A 23,569-nucleotide genomic window follows, 5' to 3' on the forward strand; every position below is an offset into this window, starting at 1 on the left:
AACTGAGGAGGCAAGGATTGATTTGAAATGATCCACAAAGCACCTTTCAATTTCCTCCTTTGAGTTTATTACTCTTCCCTCCACCTCAATGCTAGAGATTTGATTTTTTCTTCTTCTCCCATTTGCTAGTGAATGGAAAAATTTGGTGTTTCCATCCCCCTCCAGAAGCCATTTACACCTTGATTTGTGTCTCCAAGAAATTTCTTCCTTTCTCCAGATCTCCTCTAGTTGCACTTTTAAATTCCATCTTTTTGTTCTATCCTCTGGCCCACACTCTTTACGAGCTTCCTTTTAGTCCAATTCCTCTATTTTCTTGGCTAATTCCTCCTTTATGACCTTAAGTTTTCCAAATTTTTCTCTGTTCCACTCCTTAACCTTTTCCTTCAATCTTTTCAACTTCTTTGTGAATCTTACCCCTTCTCTCTAGCCCTTATTCTACCTTCTGACCACCAATCTTTTACCTTTTGCAAAAAGTTTGGGACTTCCAGCCATATATTCTCAAATCTAAAGGGTATAGGGCCTCCAATAAGGTTTTCTTGGAAAAGACTTATGGGGCAGTGATCCGAGGTTACAATAGGAAGGGCTTTCAATGTTAAGTTTCCCCACAACTCCTCCCAATCAATGGAGAAAAGGAACCTGTCCAACTTTGAGCACACTTGACTTTCCTAAAGATTTGACCAGGTGAAAGAGGCTTTTAACAAGGTGGGTTCTCTTAGTTCTAGAGACTCAATCAAGGAGTTGAAGTGTCTTATACTTGTTGTTATAGACTGCTTGGGGTTGTTTGTCTATTTTGTGTATCTTATCACATTAAAGTCCCCTCCTAAACACCATGGTCCCTCCTGAAGACCCCTGACTGCGTCTAGCTCTTCCCAGAAGGTATCCCTTTCTCTATGTTAGAATGCTCGAGTCAGGGGTATTTTGGTCATTCTGGATTATCTGCTTGAGAGTGAAAGGTCTATTGTATCTGAGTTTAAGTTATGTGTCCCATCTTCTATGAGGGACAAAATCGTCTTTCCTGTAACTCTATGTTTTTGAATAAATACAAGTGGGTCAGCTAGGGGAGTAGATTTTGACTCTCTTCTAGTCTGGCCGAACCTTTCTTTCTTCATCATCTTCTTCTTCTTCTTCTTCTTCTTCTTCTTCTTCTTCTTCTTCCTCTTCTTTCTCTTTTCTTTCTTCTTCTCTACTTCAACCTAGAATCTGCTAGGGTTTACTAACATGGTATCAGAGCTGTAAGGTCGTATCCTCATTTCTTTCTTGCCGCTGTTCTCTTTCTGGGTTCACCACCAACTTTCACAGTCATCTTCTTCCTTTTCGACTGACCTGAGTGGAGGTTTGATAAGGGGCTGAAAAGGAGCTGTCGTTATGTGGACTTGGAGGTGAGGATGCCTCCGGTTGTTGCTGCGGTGGTCGTTGGAGGGGTATACTAAACCCTCTATTCAGTAACGAAGAGGGCTGAATGTGGACAGGTATGAACACTACTGTTGTTTGTTCAAGTAAGGGACTATGAATTTTTCTTTTTTTATCATCTCCAGCCTCCTTTGTAATATAGACCTTTCCTTTGGTGAACTTTCCTTTAGATTCTTTTTGTTTCTGCCCTTTCAAATTGGGTGGTTCTCTGCACTCACCTTCTTTCCCATCTAATAGGTCAAGTTCCTTCCCCTTTTCTTCTGTGCCTACTGCAGTTCCATTTCCCCCATCTTCCTTCTCAGGTTTCTCAACTTGCTCTATAAAGCTGGCAAGGTTCTCTAGGACCATATTCAAGATTACTTCTCCCTCCCTGTCTTTTTCTCGACCCCCTTCTTTTTTTTCCTACCACAGAAGGGTCATTACCTGCAAGCAGTGAGGTTTCAACAACTGGATCTGCAAAAACCAAAAGCCGAGGATTACTACAAGGAACAATATCAACTGAGTTTTGAAAGGAAAGAGGGGAAGAAGAGTGGATGGGAATGAGGGGAAGGGGGGAAGAAACTCCCTGGTCCTGGTTCCTATCGATCGCTCCAAGTACAGTCTCTCCTTATGTTAGCATTAAAGAACAACTTGCAGATGTTTTTACCAAAGGGTTAAATTCCTTGTGGAATTATTATGATCTTTGTGACAAGTTGGTAGATAGTTGGCGCTAACAGCAAGCTTTTTGTCTCTCTCACAATTTTTTCTCTCTTCTTCTCTTCTTCTTCCTTGGAAAATAATTAGGCAGTAGGCTTAAGTGGCGGAGTCAAGTTCAAAGAAGGCAAATGTAATGAGAAATTTGGTTGCACTAGAAAGGAGATTTAAAAAAACTTCAATTTAATGGCAACAGTTCTAGAATCTGGGGCCTTCAAGGATGAGGGGCTTTTAGGGATGAAGGTGTATCATAGCTATGATGAATATGTAATCGGGTCCAATTGGAGTATGTGAATCAAATAAGAGCAAAACTTAAAGCTGCAGTATGTGAGGTGCAAAAATCCATGGAGATAAGAGCGGAGAACTTAACCATTGAAGACTCAAAGGTGGATAAGTTGGTTACTGAATATGGAGAGAGTTTTATGGAATTTTAAGAACAAGATAAAGTAGTTTAAGTGGTTGCAAAAAATTTAATATGAAATTGAAAATTAGATGGATATAGAGGTCTGCAAATTCCTTGGTTGATATGTTAGCAAGGCAAGGGGTTCGGAAACTTGGAGAATGCCTTTTCCTGTTCAGGTTTAGAAGAAAGTTTGATATGGAGAGAATTTTGGAACAAGAGAAGGCAGGAATGAACAGGAAGCCAGAGATACAATTAGATAGATGGTTTCCATCAATAGGGCAAATTACAGAACAGAAAGACATTGCTTGGATTGATGTGTATGGGATCCCTTTGCATGCCCGGGGTACAGAAACGCTTAGAGCAATTGGTAATGCTTGTGGGAGGTTTAGGCAGTTTGATTTTTGCCACAAGCTTTGGGAACAGGTTCAATTTGCTAGAATCTTGGTACAGACTGAGAATGCAATGAAGATCCTGTCCCTGTTGGATTTGTTCTATGTAGGGGAAGTCTATCAACTAAGAATTGTAGCTACCTGCCGAGACCCATGCTTTAATTGAGTGGCAGCTTCTGAAACAACTGAAGAAGACAAAGGGAGTGCTGGAACCAAGAGGGAATTCAGGAAGAAGGAGGAGAAGTTGAAAGAGAGAGAAGGGAAGGCAAACAGTCACCAGAAACAGGGGCTCGGAGAAAGGTGGGGGATGAAGCTGAAAAGTCACAAATGGCCAAGGGAAAAATGGTCATTTCTGACCTCTCTAACGAAAGGTCAAGTTGGAAGGGCAATATGGGAAATAAGGAAATAAGTGGGGTCTCAAAAAATATGAGGGAAAAGACAAGGATTTTAGGTCAAGCTGAAAAGGTGGAAGAGTCTTCATTGAAGGAGGAAGCGTCTTCATAATAGAAGGGTTTAAACAACCAAAAGGGATCAAAGAGAAGGATATATCATGAAGGGAAGAAGAATGCAGATGCATATGTTTGCTGCACAACGAGGTATTCATAGTTTTCAAGGCATTTAGGTGATTAAGAGTGACACTGGAGAGTGGAGCCACCTAGTCACCTAGGCGATAAGAATTTTATATTATAAAGAACTAACTTTTGATTAGTTCCCTAGTTTTATATACCATTCATCATGTATACGAATTGAAAAGGAATAGCAACTCTCTTTATTAAGAAACATTAAATTTCCACTAAGAATGTAGCAAATCATCACATCTAAAAGATAAAAATCTTTAAGATATATTAATTTCATTATTTTCGAAAATACTACTACTATAATAAGTATTTAATAGAGCAATTTCATATCAACTAGCAGCTAAAGAAGGTTATTAGCTTTATATGATAAATATTTAAGATGGAAACTAAAATAGAAAAAACAAGGATGGAATTTTTGTTTTATTTAATTAGAGAGAGAATAGAGAAAAGAACCTCTTTATACTTTATTCTTTCTTTCCTCTTTCTTTCTTTCTTTTTCTCTCCTCAAAACCCTTTGATCTTTTAAATTTCAATAGTGAAACATTAAAATGATATATATAGCATATAATAAAATGAATTAGCACGCATATTAATAAGATACCACAATATAATGATATTATTTAAGGCATCCACCTTCATTTTTGTTGCCTAGGTAGGCACTTAGTCACCTAGATGGGTGCCTAGTTGCTGTAAGTCAAGGCATTTGGGCAAGGCACCTAGCCAAGGGTGCCTAGTCACCTAGGCAATGCCTTGACAACTATGGAGGTATGTGTATGGCGATTCTAGTGAGAGGAAGAAGGATGACAATGAGATCAAGATGCAGAGTCTGCTGACAAGAGAAGCAGGAAGACAAGTGGTAATTGAAGAATCTAAGGGCCAAGGGGAAGTCAAGCATCTGATAAGGAGGCAACGACAAAGGACTAATCGGGTGGTGATTGAAGGACTGTTCTAAGTGTGATAGATTATAGCAGTGAAGTTGATCGTAGGATAGATGCAGTGTTAAGAACGGTAGAGGTGGGTTGTTCAACACAATGAAGAGCTAAGGATTTAAACATTAATTAAGCTCGAGATTTGCAGCAAGGAAGCAGAGATCGACACAGTTAATCAGGTAGGTTCCCCATCTGGTTGTCTTGAGAGAAGGTGGGGAGGGTGAAGGGGTTCAAGAAGAAGCACGGGGAGGGGTTGTAAATTGGTGTCTAGAGCAAGTGAGTAAGGGAGGGGAAGGAGTGTCAAGGGTGGGACAGGGGAGTGCTGGAGAAAATGAAGGGGAAATAGAGGAAGTGGAAAAAGAAGGGAGTGAGGTCAAAACCTTATGGGGGGTGAGCAGCGGAAAGAGGTGAAAGTGTTATTCCAGAGTAAGTGGAGTTTCCTTTCCCTCAGGTGATTGTGTATCACCTTTTCTTGTACCTCCTTTTTTGTTTAATAATTTTTTTTTTCTTTATCTTCAAAACAAAAGAGTTAGGGGAGGGAGAGGGGGTGGGGGCTGAGAACGCTGAAGGAGACAGGAAAGGAGCAAGTGTGTCAAAGGAGAAGAAGATACAAGACTCTACAATTGGAAGATAAGGATGGGAGGAAGTGGAAGAGCAGCAGGAGAAAGTGGAAATTGACAATGACACATGAGGTCCAAGAAAAGTGATAAGGTAATTGAGTCAGAAGTGAGAGTAAGCAAAATTTTAGGGTTGTTTTTCTTGGGGGAAGAAGAGCTTTCAAGGAAGACATTTAGGACAGTGGAAGAAGCTAATAAGTAAGAGGGAAAGAAGAACAAAGAAGTAAAATCCTTCGTTCAGGAGAGAGCTGAGGAAACAATGGAAATTGAAGAATAGAAAAAAAAAAGAATAAAAAGAGAAGAGAAAAAAGAAGAAAAGAGAAAAAAATGAGAATTTACACCTGGAATGTGAGAGGTCTAAGGGAGGTGGTCAAGAATTTTGTTAGGAACTACAGAATTGCAATATTGATTCATAGGAAACAAAGTTGGAAGATCTTGATTGGAGAATTAACAATGAAATATGGGATTCAAGGGATAGGGACTGGGTGGATTTGGGTTCATAGTTGTCAGGAGGCTTGTTGACTATCTGGAATGCAGGGCTGTTGAGCAAGGTGGGTTTCTTTAAAGGAAACTTCTCAATTTCAGTGGTTCTAGAGCATGTGGGCTCAAAAATGAAAGTGATAGTTTCAAATGTTTATGGTCTAAATGTGGACAGGGAGAGGTCTCACCTTTGGGAAGAGTTGGAGGGGTTTCATGAAGCAGAGGGTCAAGCCATGGTTGATTGGTGGAGACTTCAATGTAGTTAAAAGGGTTGGGGAAATGAAAGGGGTAGATATAAAAGATTGTTTGGATCTATGAGAGCTTTAGGGGATTTTATTAGAAGGAAAGAGCTGGTAGAGTCAAGGCTGGTTGGTTCTAAATTTACATGGTCAAATAGGCAGGAGGTTCCAATTTTAAGGAGATTGGATAGATTTCTATTGAATGATGAATGGGATTAGATGTTTGAGGCTTTAATTCAAGAAACATTGGTTTTCTCAATTTCAGATCATAAGCTGGTTTTGTTGTGGGGCTTCGTAAGGCTGAAGGGCCCTAAAACCATTTGGATTTGAATGTGGTTGGGGCATCCAAATTTCTTGGAGTATGCGGAGCAGAAATAGAACTCTTATCGGTTTCAAGGTTCCGCTGGGTTTATAATGATGAGGAAGCTGCAGAAATTAAAAGAAGATTTGAAGAGTTGGAGTAAGTTGGTTTTTGGGAATGTAGAGGCAAGAAGAAAAAAAGGAAGTTTTGGGGAAGATGGCAAAGCTGGACAGGTTTGAAGAGGAGGATAATATGTCTAAAGAAGGTAGAGCAGAAAGAGAATTATTAAAAGAGGACTTGGAGAAGTTAATTCATTTTAAAGAGGTGTCTTGGAGGCAAAAGGCAAGGGTGTTGTGGCTGAAAGAGGGGGACAAGAATACGGCCTTTTTTATTTATTTTTTCCAGGTCATGGTGTGGGGTAGAAGAATAAGAAATACAGTTCTGAGGTTGGAGTTAGGGGCGAGAATAATTGATGATCAGCAAAGTATAGCAGAGGAGGTTTGCAATTGTTTCATGAATTTATACAAATCTCTTCCTGATAGGAGCTGTCACTTGGGGAATTTGGAATTTTTTCACTTGGATGAGGGATTAAAGGTGTGGTTGGAAAGGGAATTTGAGGATGAGGTGTGGAATACAATAAAAAATATGCAAGGGGATAAGGCTCCAGGGCCAGATGGGCTCGTAGTTGCATTTTATAGGGAGTGTTGGAATATGGTTAAGAAAGATTTGCTCGAGATGCTTAGGGAGTTATGGTCAGAAAATAAAATTGAGAAGATGGCTAACGCAACCTTCATTTCTCTAATCCTGAAGGTGGGGTGGAAGGTGCGTGTAAGGTGAAGAACTTTAGGTCAATTAGTCTAATTTCCAGCCCATACAAAATTGTGGCTTAAGTTCTTTCGGCAAGATTGAAAACAGTGTTGCATTTGGTGGTGGGTCCTACACAAATGGAATTTGTCAAGGAAGGAAAATTTTGGATGGAATATTGATAGCAAGTTAGTGTGTAGATGCAAGAACTAAGAGTAGAGAGGGTCGGGTGATTTGCAAAATTGATTTGGAGAAGGCATATGACCATTTGGAATGGGGCTTTTTAGAAGAAGTTATGATGAGGATAGGTTTTGGAGAAAAATGGAGGAGCTGGATATTTACCTGCATTTCCTCAGTCTCTTTTTTTGTGGGGTTTCAACAAAGTTCTTCAATACTTCAAGGGGATTGAGACAAGGAGACCCCCTTTCTCCAATGTTATTTGTCTTAGTGGTGGAGGTCCTGGGCAAATTGGTCAATAAAGGTGTAAAAATGGGGTTGGTTAATGGGTTTAAAATTAGAAGGGAAAGATTGATCATTTCTCATCTTCAATATGCTGATGATACCCTAATTTTTTTAATGCTTCGGTAGAGTAGGTGCTTAACTGAGGAGTATCCTCAAATGTTTCCAATTGCTATTAAGCCTAAAGATTAATCTCAGCAAGATTGTTATGATTGGTGTAGGAGAGGTTCAGCAAGCAGTTTTGGAAGAATGTGCTAGCTCTTTGGGATGTTTGCTTGGGGAGTTCCCCTTTTCTTATCTTGGTTTTCCTATCGGGGCTAGAGTGGTTGCCTCCTCTACTTGGCAACCTGTATTGGATTGTGTTGACAGATGTATTGTATGTACTGTACACAGGTTTAGTGCCCACAGGGGTGTTTTTGTAATTTTGTAGACCTCTTGTATTGTACGGCCAGTATAGTATAAATACAAATGCTTCACTCGCATGAAGCAGTTCTTTGGAGGCCTTAAGTCTGCAGCCTCTTCTCTTCTCTTTCTTCTTCTTCTTTTGCTCAACATGGTATCAGAGCGGAACCGACCAGGCCTGGAAAACAACTAGCTGAGGTCTCGAAGACAAGGAAGGGGAAGCATTCTCTAGTGCTGCGGTTAGTCTCCATTGCCGAGTAGGGTTCTGCTACAAGAAAGCTGACTATTCAACTTCCTAGCGCAGAAAAGGGTTCTGCTACAAGTTTTTTCTTCTTTATCCTCCAGCCCAGGTGCTGGTGACTGGATTTGCTCGGCTAAGAAGACTGTAGAAAACCACCCCAGATGTACGAAGAGGATTCTGGCCTACAGAGAAGATTGAGTCCATGAGTGTACTGCCTATTCACAGTTCGGGTGACCTAGGTACTGAACTGAAGTTTCTCTGTTTATGGTTCTCTTCTTGCACTATTTCGATGGACTGTTAATGTCCTAAAATCTGAGTAGGGACTGTTTGACTATTTTTTTTCCCCTCCTCTGATTGTGTGTTGCTCTATTCAGCTCTCTAAGGGACTGTTGATGAACCCTAAACCCTAAGTGACTGTTTGGCTGCCCTGGAAAGTGGATATCAGCCGATTAGGTGTGGTGAACCACCACTTGTATGCTGTTCCTACTGAGAGAGCTTCATGAAAGTTGTAAAACTGTAGGTCATTCAGACCTGGTTACACTGCAAGTGTAGTGTTCGTATATTGTTCTGTGGACTCCTACAAAGTGTAGGTCATACAAACTAGTACTGCAGCTGCAGTGTTTGTGCTTGGTTCTCTGTGAAACCGAAAATCAGCAAGTGCCTAGTTGTGGACTGTAGCAGCTCTGTAAGGCAGTGTGCCTTTGGTTTTGTGTACTTCTAAACCTAGAATCATGAATAGTGAACATTCAGCTACATCCGGAATCTCCACAATACTGAATGGAACAAGTGAGAGCAGTGACCTATCCTTCCCTATGGTTGTTGTTCCTCTTGATGGGTTAAATTACCTAGAGTGGTCAAGAGGGATCAAGTTATACATAATTGCAAGGGGAAAAATAGGCTACATAAATGGAAGAATCAAAGAACCACCTTCTGGAAATGCAAAACACGATAGATGGGATCAGGAGAATAGTATGGTTATGTCATGGCTTTTGATCTCCATGCAACCGCAAATAAGGAAGAACTTCATGTGGGCTGAAACTGCAAATGAGATCTGGGAACAAGCAAAATACACATATTCCGAACTTCGACACTATGCCAAGATTTATCAACTGCAAGCACCCTCATCTACTTGTCAACAGGGGGAGAGAAGTTTATCAGTTTATTACTCTGACTTGACCACTGTTTGGAAGGAGTTGGACCGTTACCAGAATATTGATTGTAAGTGTGATGAAGATGCAAAATTGTATAAGAAACTTGTCTCACAGCAAAGAGTGTTTGCTTTTTTACATGGTCTCAATCCTATCTATGAATCCATTAGAGTACAAATTCTAAGTTCTAAGGATCTTCCTTCAATTCAGGAGGTCTATGCTCTTGTCTAGTCTGAAGAGAGCAAGAGAAACTTGATGAACAGCACCAGAGGGGATGCAATTGTGTTGGCGGCAAAGGGAGGTACCTCTACTAGTGGTGGGCCTTCTTCCAAGAGAGGGGATCTCCAGAAGAAAGCAGAAGATAAGGAAAAATTGTGGTGCACAAATTGTCAGAAGCCCCGACACACCAAAGATACTTGTTGGGATCTCCATGGGAAACCAAAGTGAGCTCAGGATCTACCTAAGAAGCAAGGCTCATATGTAATTAGAAGGCCCAGGCAACAAGGTACCAAGAAACACCACATGGCCAACATGGTTACTCGGGAGAATCAGCCCTCCACTTCTACCGTGACTCAAACACCACATGGCCAACATAGCTACTCTGGATCTGACCCAAGGGAGGATATTGTAAACTCCTTCCATGACCATTTGGAGCTTTATGGTAGAGCAATTCACCAGGTGGATGCTCCTCCCACCACCTCCTTTGCATCCACATCAAGTAATCCTACCACATTCTTGGGTGACCATTTGTAAACTGTTCTGTGACTTTTTTCCCTTCCTATTGTGTGATTCAGGATCTGGCCTCAGGGAGGACGATTGGTAGGGGGCGTATGGTTGATGGACTCTATATGCTGGAGAATACGGTTGGCCTTCATGTTACAGAGTCTATGAGTCAGTTCAGAAAGAGTAAAATGTATTTGTGGCATTGTCGCATGGGTCATTTGTCTTTTGAGTCCTTGAAAGTTGTTTTCCCAGAACTGTGTAAGTCAGTTTCTGTTTCTGATTTCTCTTGTCAAACGTGTCAGTTAAGCAAGCACTGTAGAACTCGTTTCCTTCAAAAAAATAATAAATCTGAGTTTCCTTTTCACATTGTGCATTCTAATGTGTGGGGCCCTGTTACTTTACATTCTGAGAGTGGCTACAAGTATTTCATTACTTTCATTAACAATTATTCCAGATACACTTGGGTATATCCAATGCGAACCCGTGAGGAAGTACCAAAAATTATCCAAGATTTTCAGCAGATGATCTTCACCCAATTTCAGACCGAGATACAAATATTTCAGTCAGACAATGCAAAAGAGTTTTTTCATAGTGACCTCACGGAGTTCTTTGCTTCACATGGCTCACTTCATCAAAGCTCTTGTGCCCGCACGCCACAACAAAATGGTGTGGCTGAACGGAAGAACCGACACCTTCTTGAAGTGGCACGGGGTTTACTGCTTCATATGAATGTTCCCAAACAATTTTGGCTTGAGGTTGTTCTTTGTTCTACATACCTCATTAACCGAATGCCCTCTCGTTGGTTAGAGTACAAAGCCCCACATCAGCTTCTCTTCCCTAAGGCCCCTCTTCTTTCTATCTCTCCTCGTGTTTTTGGTTGTCGGTGCTTTGTCCAAAACCTATCTCCCACCCGGGGGAAATTGGACTCTCGTGCTATCCCGTGCATATTTCTTGGCTACTCATTCTCTCAGAAAGGGTATCGTTGCTTTGATCCTATTTCTCGGAGATTCTATGTCTCCATGGATGTTACCTTCTTTGAAGATGAGCCCTTCTTTCCTATTTCTCCTCAGGGGGAGTGTAGGCATGAGGAGAAACTGGTTCAGCTTCCTCCTCTTCCTAATCCTTCTCCCCCTTCTCTTCCTAATCCTTCACCTTTCCGTGTTTTTTCTCGTCGTCATAAAGGCCAACCAAGTTCAAGAGCTGTGGAGAATCCAAAAGCTGTACCTCAAGTGCCATCAAACTCCTCGGGGGAAGATCATACCCACTTAGGTAACTTGACTCCCAATGATGGTCCTGACCTCCCTGTTGCTAATGATCTTGACCTTCCTATTGCCCACAGGAAAGGTGTTAGGTTGTGCACCACTAAACACCCCATTTCCAACTTTGGTTCCTATGAGAACATCTCACCTTCATTTCGTGCCTTCCTTACCTCCATTGATAGTGTCCCTATTCCCAAGAATGTGGCAGAAGCTCTCTCAGTACCAGAATGGACAAATGCCATGAAGGAAGAAATTGATGTTCTTCACAAAAATGGCACGTGGGAACTTGTTGATCTCCCCAAGGGAAAGGATCCAGTTGGATGTAAATGGGTGTTCACTGTTAAGCATGGGGCTGATGGAACCATGGAGAGGTATAAAGCTCATTTAGTGGCAAAGGGTTTTACTCAAGTATATGGAGTTGATTATGCAAAAACCTTTGCCCTTGTTGCCAAAATGAACTCTACTTGAGTACTTTTCTCTCTTGCTGCCAATCTGAATTGGGATCTACATCAGCTCGACATCAAGAATGCCTTCTTGAATGGTGACCTTGAAGAGGAAGTTTATATGGTTCAACCCCCCAGTTTTCTGGCTCAAGGAAATGAACAGAAAGTGTGCAAGTTAAAGAAGTCTTTATATGGACTGAAGCAATCACCAAGAGCTTGGTTCAGCAGATTTCATACTGCAGTTCAGCAGAGGGGATACGAGCAATGTCAGTCAAATCACAAACTGCTTGTAAAAAGGGGAGAAAGTAAAATGGCTGCCCTAATAGTATATGTGGATGACATAATTGTTATAGGTGACTGGAAGGATGAAATTCAAAGTTTGAAGGGCTTCCTTGCCACTCAGTTCGAAGTGAAAGATCTAGAACCTGCCAAATACTTCCTTGAAATTGAGGTTGCCCAATCAAAAAAGGGTATCTTCATCTCCCAAAGGAAATATGTCCTAGACTTGCTTAAGGACACTGGAAAGATTGGGGTTAAGCCAGCTGACTCTCCCATTGACCCCAACCATAAGTTAAATAATAGCCAAGGTGAACCTCTTAAGGATGTGAAGCAATTTCAGAGGCTTGTAGGGAGATTGTTGTACCTCTTTATGACTCGTCCAGACATAGCATATGCTATTGGTGTCCTCAGCCAGTTCATGCATGCACCTAGGTCAACTCATCTTGAAGCAGCGGAGAGAATACTGCGGTATCTTAAGAAGTTCCCGGGTGCGGGCTTATTATTCAAGAAACATGGACATTTGAGAGTTGAAATTTACACAGATGCAGATTGGGCTGGATCTCAAAGTGATAGAAGGTCTACTAGTGGTTACTGCACCTTTGTAGAAGGGAACCTTGTTACTTGGAGGAGTAAGAAGCAAACCATGGTAACTAGATCCAGTGCTGAAGCTGAGTACCGTGCAATGGCACACAGAGTAGCCAAAGGTATGTGGATAAAGAATCTATTGGGAGAGTTGGGTTTTCCAGTGGACAAACCCATGACTCTACTCTGTGACAACAAGATAGCTATAAGTATCGCTGCTAACCCAGTATTACATGATAGAACAAAGCACATTGAAGTTGACAAGCACTTTATCAGAGAGAAAATCATCACAGGCGAAGTATGCACTCCATACATCAGCTCTGAAGACCAACTAGCAGACATCTTTACAAAAGGGCTAAACCATTCCAGACACCAAGATCTCTGTGACAAGTTGGGCAAGATTGATATCTATGCCCCAACTTGAGGGGGAATGTTGACAGATGTATTGTACACAGGTTTAGTGCCCATAGGGGTATTTTTGTAATTTTGTAGACCTCTTGTGTTGTACGGCCAGTATAGTATAAATACAAATGCTTCACTCGCATGAAGCAGTTCTTTGGAGGCCTTAAGTCTGCAGCCTCTTCTCTTCTCCTTCTTCTTCCTTCCTTTCTTCTTCTTCTTCTTTTGCTCAACAGATTGAATTGAACAAAGGTTGTCTGGGTGGAAAGGCAAGTATCTTTCTTTTGGTGAGAAGATCACTTTGATAAAGAGTGTGATCTCAAACATGTTGGTCTACCACTTATCACTCCAAAAGGATCCGGCTTCGGTGATAGAAGAAATTGAAAAGTTGCAAAGGGAGTTCCTATGTAAGGTGGAGAAGAAGAAATTTCATTTGGTTAAATGGGTTTTGGTGTGTAGAGCCAAAAGAGATGGGGGGTTGGATATTAGGAAAGTGGGAATTTTCAACAAAACATTGTTGGGGAAATGGGTTTGTAGGTTTGGGAGGGAGAGGGAGCAGCTTTGGAGAAGTGTTGTGGCAGGTAAATATGGGGTGCTGAATTTTGGGTGGGATGGAAGGGAGGTGAGATCTTCATATGGGGTGAGTGCATGGTTTCAAATGTCGCAAAATGTTGCTAATGTCGCCCGACATATGTCGATGTCGAGGCTCACCGACATGAAAATGGATGGTAATATAAAAATTACATTATTTCCGAAATGTCGACCAAATCGATCCAAATAACCAAAAAAAAAGACAGTTTTTCCTATTATGTCGACAGGATGTCGACTAATGTATATTAATAATATAATATGTTAGTATATTATATTATTATAATACAATATATTAATACAAATTATTCCATTAATAATTTCTATTTAATATTTCAAATAAAATATTTATAAAAAAGAATTAACAAAATATAAAAACAAAAGAATAAATTAATTACTTTATAATATAAAAGATAAAACATTTTTCAAGTAATATAATATTAACTAGTTAGTATTTTTTAAAATATTTATTAAAATCAGAAAATGTTTATTAAATTTTATAATAAATCATATTCTACATTTAATATAAAAATCAAAATAAATTTATTAAATTTTATACTAAATCATAATTTATTATAAGTTTAGTATTAAAAATCATAATAAATTCATTAAGTTTTATGAGAAATCAGACTTTATCATAATCTTAATTCTACAAAAAGGAGAAATAGTTTATTAAATTTATAATAAAACATAATGTATTATAACTTTAATATTTAAAAAATCAGAACAAATGTATTTCTATTTACTAGTGTGAAATAAATATATTAGAATTTATAATAAATCAGAATTAAAAATAAGAAAAGAAAATATCAGATAACCTTATAAAAACATGAAATTGCATAATAAATCAGTAAATCGTCATTTACTAATTTGTTATCGATCTTAGTTTCTTAGCTTTATATAATGGTTAGGAATAAGATAATAGTCTAGAAATATGTATTAATGCTTCTTTTATCATTTTACAAAATATCATTGCACATTTCCACATATTTCATAATATTTCCACAATGTCTCCAATTTTTACAATATTTCCCCTCGACATTTCCGACATATGTCCTATATTTTGGTAAGCGACATTTCCATCGACATCAACATTTTAAACCTTGGGTGAGTGTGTGGAAGGGGATTATGAAATATAACTCTCTGCTTCCATTTGTCTTGGAAGGTGGGGCGTAGTTCTAGTGTGAGATTTTGAGAAGATGGGTTGGGGGTGGGCAAGCTTTGTGAGCTGTACCCAAGACTTTACATCTTAAGTAGCAAAGGAGTGTAGGTTTCTCAATGTTATGAGGTAAGAAATAATGTGGTGGTTTGGTTTCTTACCTTTAGGGGACCTTTGTAGGATTGAGAGATTGAGGAATGTACAACGCTGCTGTCATTATTGCAAAAGGCTGTAATTGATCCTAAGGTAGCAGATGAAAAGTGGTGGAAGGAGTGTAAAAACGGAAGATTTACTATCAAATCTCTTTACAATGAACTAATGAGGAATCAAGTGGGATCTTCTTCTCTCAAAGGAATTTGGGGAAACAAATTCCTCCAAGAGTGGAGGCTTTTGCATGGCTGGTGTCAATGGGCAGTGTCCTTACACAAGACAACCTGAAGAAGAGATGTTTTATAATGCCGAGCAGATGTGCATTGTGTTTTTCAGAGGAACCATTTAATGGTTAGCTGCAATTTTGTGAAAGGAATTTGGGCTTTCTTCTTCAAGCTTTTCAGCCTTGATGGTTCATCTCCTGCTAGACCTGCGGATATTTTTGAAGCATGGCCAAGGCTATCAGGAAACATCAAAGTAAAAAACCTATGGTCGTACATTCCTTTTGTTGTCTGTTAGGAGTTGTGGAAGGAAATAAATAGAAGAATTTTTTATGGAAAGATGAAGAGCAAGGAAAAATTAGTGGCATCAATCGGCTCAAAGCATGTTGATTGGGTTTTAATTCTTCTAGAATTTGTAGGCAGAAAAAAAGAAGATTCTGTCTCGAATTTCTGGTCTACTTTGTCAGTTTAATTTTGTATGGGTTTTGAGTTTGGTCTGTCTTAGTTTGGTTATATTGTAGTTTCTCTTTTGTACTGCTGGGTGGTGATACCTTGCCACCCAAGACATTTGTATCATTTTATCAATAATATTAATAAATTTTCTTCCTTATTTATCTCCAAAAACAAAAGGCAAGGGGTTAATGGAAATCATGTTTCTTTGAGAAAAATTATAATGCAATTATTCTACAATGTAATTGAAGGGGACTCTAAACTGGTCATTGCGTAGTTACAAAGTAGGGAGGCAAAGCTGTGGGTGTACAGAAATGATGTACAAAATCCAGATGGTTGACTAAAAACATTGCAGAAAGAAAGCTAATAGTGTAGCTGATTCTTTGGCTAAACAAAAATGGGGAGAGATGACAGGGGCTATGCTCTCATTGTCTTTTATATATTTGTGATTGCAAAGGGTGTTTTACACTTCTGTATTGTTGTTGTTTATATCTTTTAATAAAATTTTCTTGATGCTTATAAATAATCACTAAGAAATTTGGAAAATTTTAAAAATTAGGGAGATATTCTAAAAACATGGAATTAGTTAATAAAACCTTCATCATTAGAAGTATAATCACATATTTAACACCCAAAAAACAATAGCAAACAATTGTATAAGTAATAAGAAAAGACTAAGAGATTTAAATAGGTATCTTTCTCTTTGTCTCCCTTTTAGTCTTTTAGCCATCTTCTCCTCATTATTTGTGTCATTTACTTGCCATTTTGAGTTTTATCTTTTTTCTACTATATGATTTGATTAGATTGAGAATCCTCTTTTGTAATTGTGTGCCTTTATATCTTTTTTCTTCTAAAGTATAATAGCTTGTTAATTGAGTATGTCTTGGAACCGTGAACGTTTATTGACTAAACGTTTTGTACTTGATTTGTTTGGAAAACCGAGAAAAGCAATGACGAACCCATTTATTGACACTTAGGCGCCATTAGGTGTCACATCAGCAAAACAGTGAATAAACGCCTACGCGTTTGGGAAAGCACTAAAATGAAGCTTCCCCCAACGGTAGGCGCACACATAAACCAAAGTCTACTGTGCAAGTCCCTATGCATACAGATTCACATAATGGGGGAAATGCTGAAGTGGCGCCTATGTGGCAGCATTTATTCAATAAATGCCCACGATTCCAAACACACGCTGAATCATAACAAAATAGTAAGCCAGTCATCCAAATCACCAAATCCCTTTTTTGAATAATTCTTTAAGGAAAAGAGCATCATTGAAATATCACTGAAAAAATCGTATTCTTTAAGGAAAAGATTTTTAAAATTTTAAGATTTTAAGCCTTCAATATAAGGAAAAGAACACCATTAAAATATTGCTGAAAAAATCTTATTCTTTAAGGAAAAGATTTCTAAAAAATTAAGATTTTAAACCTTCAATATATATAAATATTGTTGAAATAATGGAGATAATAGGAAAAAATATTCTTGAAAGTTTTGTATCGCAACCTAGCAAAATGGGGAAGCATTCCAAATCTTTCCAATATTGCAAATCATGGTTAAACAATCAACCATTGGATTCCAGTTGAATTCTCCTAGTAATATTGCATGTCAACTCTATATTTTGATTTTATTTATTTTTTATTTTTTTGTTCAATGTGGAAACATTTCTTGTGTCACTACTCACTAGAAAAGCCACCCATCCTTAAATTATTTGATATTCTATTTATTGTCTGAATTTCATTTCCTATGTTCATGCCAAAACCCAATATGAAATTGTGAATTTGTGATTTGATCAAGGTTTGTCCAACATCATTGAGAACATCTTATATGAATATAAAAGAATATTTGTAACTAGAAACTTCTCTTTCCATGCTTATTTGAACTCATTGGGAGAAATTAATAACTAAAAGTCCTACCGATGGTAGACATACCATGAAGTACATATATGGAAAGAGTGATGAGATTGGCAAAGCTGGAAAAGGTAGACCAAAAACAATAAAGCATTAAGGGATAAATAGGAAAAGCAATATGGAAAGTAAATCAGACTGATGATAAGGATAAACTAAATTAAAAAAGATCAAATATGGCATGCCATAAACAAAAAGATAAGAGAATCACCTATAATCATATTGCAAAGATAATCCATAATAAGTTCCTAAAGGTTGTCTATTAGGCTGGAGTTAAGGACCATAAAACAAGGACAGAAAATCAAACTTCATAATTTAAGCTTTCAAATAAATTTTCATTTATAATAAAAGGAAAACTTAAGCTCCAACATTTATCAAGGAATCAACATGAAAAGAGGGAAAAAGCATTAAAGCCAAGCAAGAAAAAAAAAATAATTTTTTTCATGAGGGAGCAAACAATAGTCATGAAATAGTTTTTATGCTTCTGCAGCTCTGCTATTATGGTATTGTCAATATCATTCCTACTGGTTTGTAAGATATTACAACATGTTCTTTAATGACTACATGATCAAACCAGAGTCAAATTTCTTCATAACATTGTAGAGGAGGCTTTCAATATCCACATTCATGATAACATTGTGTATATTATTGCTAAGTTGGAGCAACTAATTAAACTCATAGACAGTCATTTCGACAATCACCATCCAAGGACACCTCTCCCTAATTAAAACTACAATTTCAGTAGAGCCAAACTCTTGTGCAAAATTAGTAAAATGAAATATAGAAAGACATTATTTTCTTTTCTTATCAGAAATGTGGCGTGTATAAGAAAGATCAATTAACATGGATAAAAGATGATAGAATAGTCTTACAATGAAAAACATAGATATCTCTATGTTTATTAAATTCAATCAACTGAACCTAGTGACAATGGGAATTGATCCCAAGCCTCTATTGCAACCAGACAAAGAACTTACCAACTGAGCCACCCTTGGCAGGTTAACTTGCACAGTTGGACCCCTAACTAGGATAAGGCTTTTTTGAGTTGAGTTGAGTTGTAGTACCAGTATTGGAACTGTTAATCAGCACACTAACAATGTAATATAAACTTAAACATTCCAAGGATACAAAATTTCTGGGTACTTGCAACACTAAAAGATTTTTTTGTAACTTTAAGTGGTGTTTCACAAGACTCGAAGTTCCTTTCCTACTTGTTAGAAAAAAAAATCATAACTCTTTCCATACTTGAAATTTAGCACATCAGTTAGATTTTTTGGTAAAAAGTGAACATGGAACATCAGTTAAATTCAGTATTCCATATTTCATAACAAAATTCCTTTATATCATTCTGTTGAAATATTTTACTTCGTGATTCAGTTCTTCCATCAAGGGTAATTTAGTCCTCTCTTGCAACTAAAACTTGCTTACAGCATTGTGATAAATAGCCATTACACAATGTTGGTCCTAGCTACCTTTGGCATTTTTTGCACAATGGCAGCCCTCACACTGGAATCCGTTTTCTCATTCTTGTCGGCCCAAGATTTTACCATTGCACCAAGCAATAGCACCTACTTACAACATTATAATGTTAAGTTCAGGCAAAATTAAAACCATAAACATGAGAACACATCCTAAAAATACCCAATGAAGATAATGCTTCTTCCCCTCAATTGAGTAAGGTTTTGTTCCTTTCATCTCTCTACACAGTTGGCCATTACTTGATTCACTAAACAAATTTATAAAGAAAATCAATTATAATATGAGATTACTTTTGGCACCGTATCCAGCTGGAGTAAGTCAATAGGATGGATGGCTTTTCCTAATAAAGATCATAATTGCAGTTACCTAACTTCAAAAGGGGAGGGAAACACTATAAATAATTCAATTGTAGCAATGCTGGATAGCAAAAGAACGAACAAAAAAAAAACAAAAAACAGATAAAAAAACGTTACCCAATGTTGGTCCTGGCTATCCCGCATCTTGGGAGGAGTGGACTTGGAGGTAATTTTTGGCATCTTTTACACAAAGTGGCCGCTCTCATACTCAAACTCACGTTCATCGACCGAACGCATAATGCACCAATATCAGAATGGTGCTATATGGAATGTCTGGTTTTTGCGATATAATGAGGTAATATTTACTGTGAATGCATGTTGACTGTCAGCCCCAAGGCATTCAGTTAGGAAGGAAGAAGCGCCGAAGTTATTTTTCATCTACTCTTCGGGAATGATTGTTGGTTGTTTGCTAAATCTGACCTCCATAATTGTCATGCCATTATGAAGATTCTAAATCAGTTCAGTATCCTATCAGGCCAAGCAATCAATAATAAAAAAATCCCAAAGACCCGCTGTCCGCTCTCAAGGATTTTCAGGATTATAATTGGAAGGGCCACAGAAAATGTCTAGGGCCCCCTGCTGGGAAATCACAATTGAAAGTGAAGCCCTCTTCTCTTGGAAGCGGTTGGAAGGGCTCTCTGCCGTCGCACGCAGGGAAGAAAGTCCAGATGGAGACATGGAGTAGCCATTGCTAACCTTGACCCTGCCTATACTGTTTCATTTCAAGCTCATGGAGGATCCCCGTAATTGCATTAATGGTTAATTGGCCGGCCTCCGAGGCTCCGGGAAGAAGGATGACAAACGTAAGATCCATGGGAATAACAGAGCACAACTCTGTCATACCCTTCAAGATTTCATCACTGCTCTATTAAGACTGTATACTCGAACTAAGTGACCAACCGTCAGTGTTTGCAGCGAATCCGACGCCGATCTCGACAGCATCTACTGCAAACATGGCGTGTAAAATAGGCTACGTAAGCAATCCGATGTCGACTGCCGGCGTAAAAAGAGCGGGATTCGGAGCCCAGAACTCGGATTTGAAACAGACAAAACGGTCCTCACACCGTCCTCACATCCCTTGCAGCTGTACATTTAGAATATCTCTATATTTATAAAAACTCCAGATCTGCTACTCACAAAATCGTCCTACATCTATACCCGCAAACACCATTGCCTGTAATCGGAGCATCAACGCATGAATGAAAATTTATATATATATATATATATTAAATACTATATAACATAAAATATTTTATATTTTACATTGCTATAGGCCTGTAAGCATGACCTAAGCCTAAGCCCATATTTCAGGCCCAGGGTCAGCGCCTAGGCTAGGATCCTTATAATTGGTGCTAAGCTGGACTTGGCTCATGAGCACCACTAGGATTTACTATGGTCCATAACGGTAATATGAGTTGTGTTTTTTCTCACCAAGTATCAGCCAACCATGCCAACATTTTAGAACTAGCAAATGTCTTGATAGCAAGCAACACTCACAAATGGGCCGAGTTATATTGGGTTCAACCCCAACTCAACCTAAGGTTTTGAACCCCCAACTCTAACTAAAAACAAACCGACCTTCAACTCAACTTAATCAATCTTAATCCCAACCCAACTTAAAATTTTTCAACCTTAGTCCAAGCCTAAAGTTGACTTGAGTTGGGCCCAGCCCAACCTTTCTCTCATTTTCTTAAAATCTTGTAAAATCTCTCAAATTGTTTTGGTCTAAGAGACCTAAATTCAACTTTCATTATCATAAATTGGTCATACTTTTATTGGCATTTTATTGTTTGACGTATTTATTGATTTTTTATTATAAAAATAAAAAAGAAACATGTCAAATAATATGACTATTATGAATTATGATAGATCTTATCAAAAATATGAAATTATAAAATCAACAATAATAAAGAAAAATTATGGAATGAAAATCACCGATGACAACTTGTCATTAGGGTTAAAGGTTCAAAGTTAAGATGGATGGATTTTGATAATATGCGATAGGAGGATAATACATAGGTATATTAGTAATAATAGATTTGGGTTCAGGTTGCTCAAGGGATCAAACCTAACCCAACCCCAACCTAACTGTTCAGATTGGGTTTGGGCTAACCAGCTCAAGTTGCAGCCGTATTACCATCCAAGGTTTAAGGTTAAGGCTGCTGAAGAATTTCAACTACATGGGTCTTAGGGTTTGGGTCCATTGAAAATTTGTCAAATTCCCAACCCAATCTAACATGTTTGACTAGATTCCACCAACAAGATAGATTCCAATATCCTTCTTCCGACATGATCTAACTAGATCACATACATCATTGGAAGATGTTCCCAATACGGCGGGAATGTACTGTGGGGTGTTGTGAGGCAAAGATATAAACTCTAATCTAACACTCCACATCTCATACATGGCAGGTCCCAATTTTATGATGAGTTCTAATCTCATGGTAAAATGTGCCTTATCAGATAATGTTGGAAAGGTGTTGGAAGGTATTTTATTGGCAAGAGATCCCAACATTTTTTACCACCCTTGCTATTGGCTCCAAGGACCAGGATAGGATCTCGGAGCTGCTGCAACAATGGTAACACAACTTGCAGCCGCCCAATAAAAACACAAGCATCATTTGCATTTATTTTTACTTCAAAACACTGAATGATTTGTTATTTGTCAAAAAATTTGTTGGACTATGATTTTAATTTGTACTAGTGGCACAGTTTGGAAAGAGCATAAATACAAAAATGTACAGTGCAAATACGTAAAAAAAAGGCCAAATTGAGCCACCACGACTATAATTGTATGGGATTTGGATTGGACCAGCTATACATGTCGATTCATAAGAATACCAAATTCGTAACTTCATATATTTAAGGGTCTCATATTCGGATCTAGGTCCCATAGGTTTTTCAGAATTTTGGGTTTTATTCGAGTCCGTTTCACCACTCTCATAATTAAAGAATCAGGTCATAAATTTGGGTTTTGATTGGGTCCAAGCCCAGGCTATAGCCCTTACAAAAGGTGTTAAACCTAGATTGGACTAGGCTATGATGACCCGCGATGATAAATTTTACTAAACCATGTGCCTGTTTGTAGAGGCTTTCATTAGGGATGCAATCGAGTTGAGCTGAATCGAAATTGAATAACTAATCGACCTAACTTGGTTGGAATTGAACTTAAACTTGAGTTAATCGATTAGAGCTAGGTTAGATTGCAACCCTAACTCATCATTGCAAGATAAGCCCCGCATGGAAAGCTATGAAATTATACTTAGGAAAAAAAAAACCGAAAACCAAAAATAAGCTTAAACGAGCTGAGAAATCTATTTTTGATAGCTTAGCTTAATCAACATAGAAGCCCTCCCAAATGGGTCCTCTCTCTCATAGCCTCACATATCTTAATTGAATCTAATGGGTCAGATCATCAGATCCGGTTAACAAAGAGATGCAATTTTTAAAATAAGAACCCGATCCATTTATGTAAACAGATTAGACAGAAATAATCAAATCGGACTATAGCCCCATATGGTGATGTCCTGGTTTTTCATGGTAGGAGCTTCCAGAGAACGGAAAAATCCTGCCATTCTATCACTGTCCAACTATTATTAGGACATGGACACAACCAAGGTCGAAGCATTTTCTCAACGGTCAATAAATACAAACATGATGGGTACGGAATTAAAAAAAAAAAAAGCAGAGCATTCGGTCTTCTTGATTCAAAACAAAGATACTGTGCAAGGTGCAAATAAGATGGTTGGTTGCTAAGGTTCGTATTGGTCGTTGCAGAGATTTGGAATTCAATCTCATATGCACCTGGGTTCCGGGGTATTTCTACATCTGAGTCTAATTGACTGATGGAATTTCATGCTAGGTTGTATTTGGAATCGGTGTAAATTAAGAACGATGTAAAAATTTAGACCGGTTCGATTTTATTGACGTTTGGTGTAAATTAAGAAAGAGCTATGCCTAACCACACAGTTACTGTGAAAAATCTGATGTGAACAATCACATTTTAAAATATGGTATAAAAATCGTGGGATTAAACCCTTCTAATCACAGCCCTCAACCCCTTAATTATTAACTCTAACGTATACTAGTATATAATATAAATATGCATGTAATTCAGAAAATTTTCAGTCTCTAACCTCTGGGAAGTCACAGTTCATTTGGTTGCCTCACTGATTGGATAATAGTTGAACGTGGGAAGATGTATTTTGAGAAATTCAAGAGATATCATTAAAGAACAAGTCCGGATTAAATTAACCCACTCACCGGTGCAGAGTGATACAACCCAGATATACAAGAACTTCTTGTAAGGAATTTGTTGCTGCGACTCCTTCAGCCGATCCACCTCGCAACCTGGGCAGCCATTGTAGTACACCTTTTTCAGAAGAGTTTCTCTGTTCCCCGCCATTAATGCAAGCTCAACGAAGAGCTAACAGTGTCTCAAACTCAGAAGTTGCGGACAATTTCTCTTGTTCAGTACTGAG

The 23,569-nt window shown here is 38.3% G+C and overlaps 1 protein-coding gene across 3 annotated transcripts in view; it reads right to left on the minus strand.

The window, feature by feature from the left end:
* LOC148845668 (putative peptide/nitrate transporter At3g43790) overlaps window positions 1–23,569 on the minus strand; it is an 81,800-nt gene extending 58,231 nt beyond the window's left edge. For 2 of the 3 annotated variants that reach the window (XM_088953278.1, XM_088953277.1), the window contains exons 1-2: window positions 23,352–23,569; window positions 17,278–17,318 (exon numbers count right to left, since the gene is read on the minus strand). In XM_088953278.1, coding sequence (XP_088809404.1) covers window positions 17,278–17,318; window positions 23,352–23,493 — 183 coding nt within the window. In that variant the 5' untranslated portion in view covers window positions 23,494–23,569. The remainder of the gene's footprint in view (window positions 1–17,277; window positions 17,319–23,351) is intronic. The other variant, XM_088953279.1, reaches the window with a different exon arrangement.

This window comes from Nelumbo lutea, chromosome 7 (assembly GCF_056320005.1).
Source record: "Nelumbo lutea isolate HS-2025 chromosome 7, American lotus-T2T, whole genome shotgun sequence".
Taxonomy (NCBI): Eukaryota; Viridiplantae; Streptophyta; class Magnoliopsida; order Proteales; family Nelumbonaceae; genus Nelumbo; species Nelumbo lutea.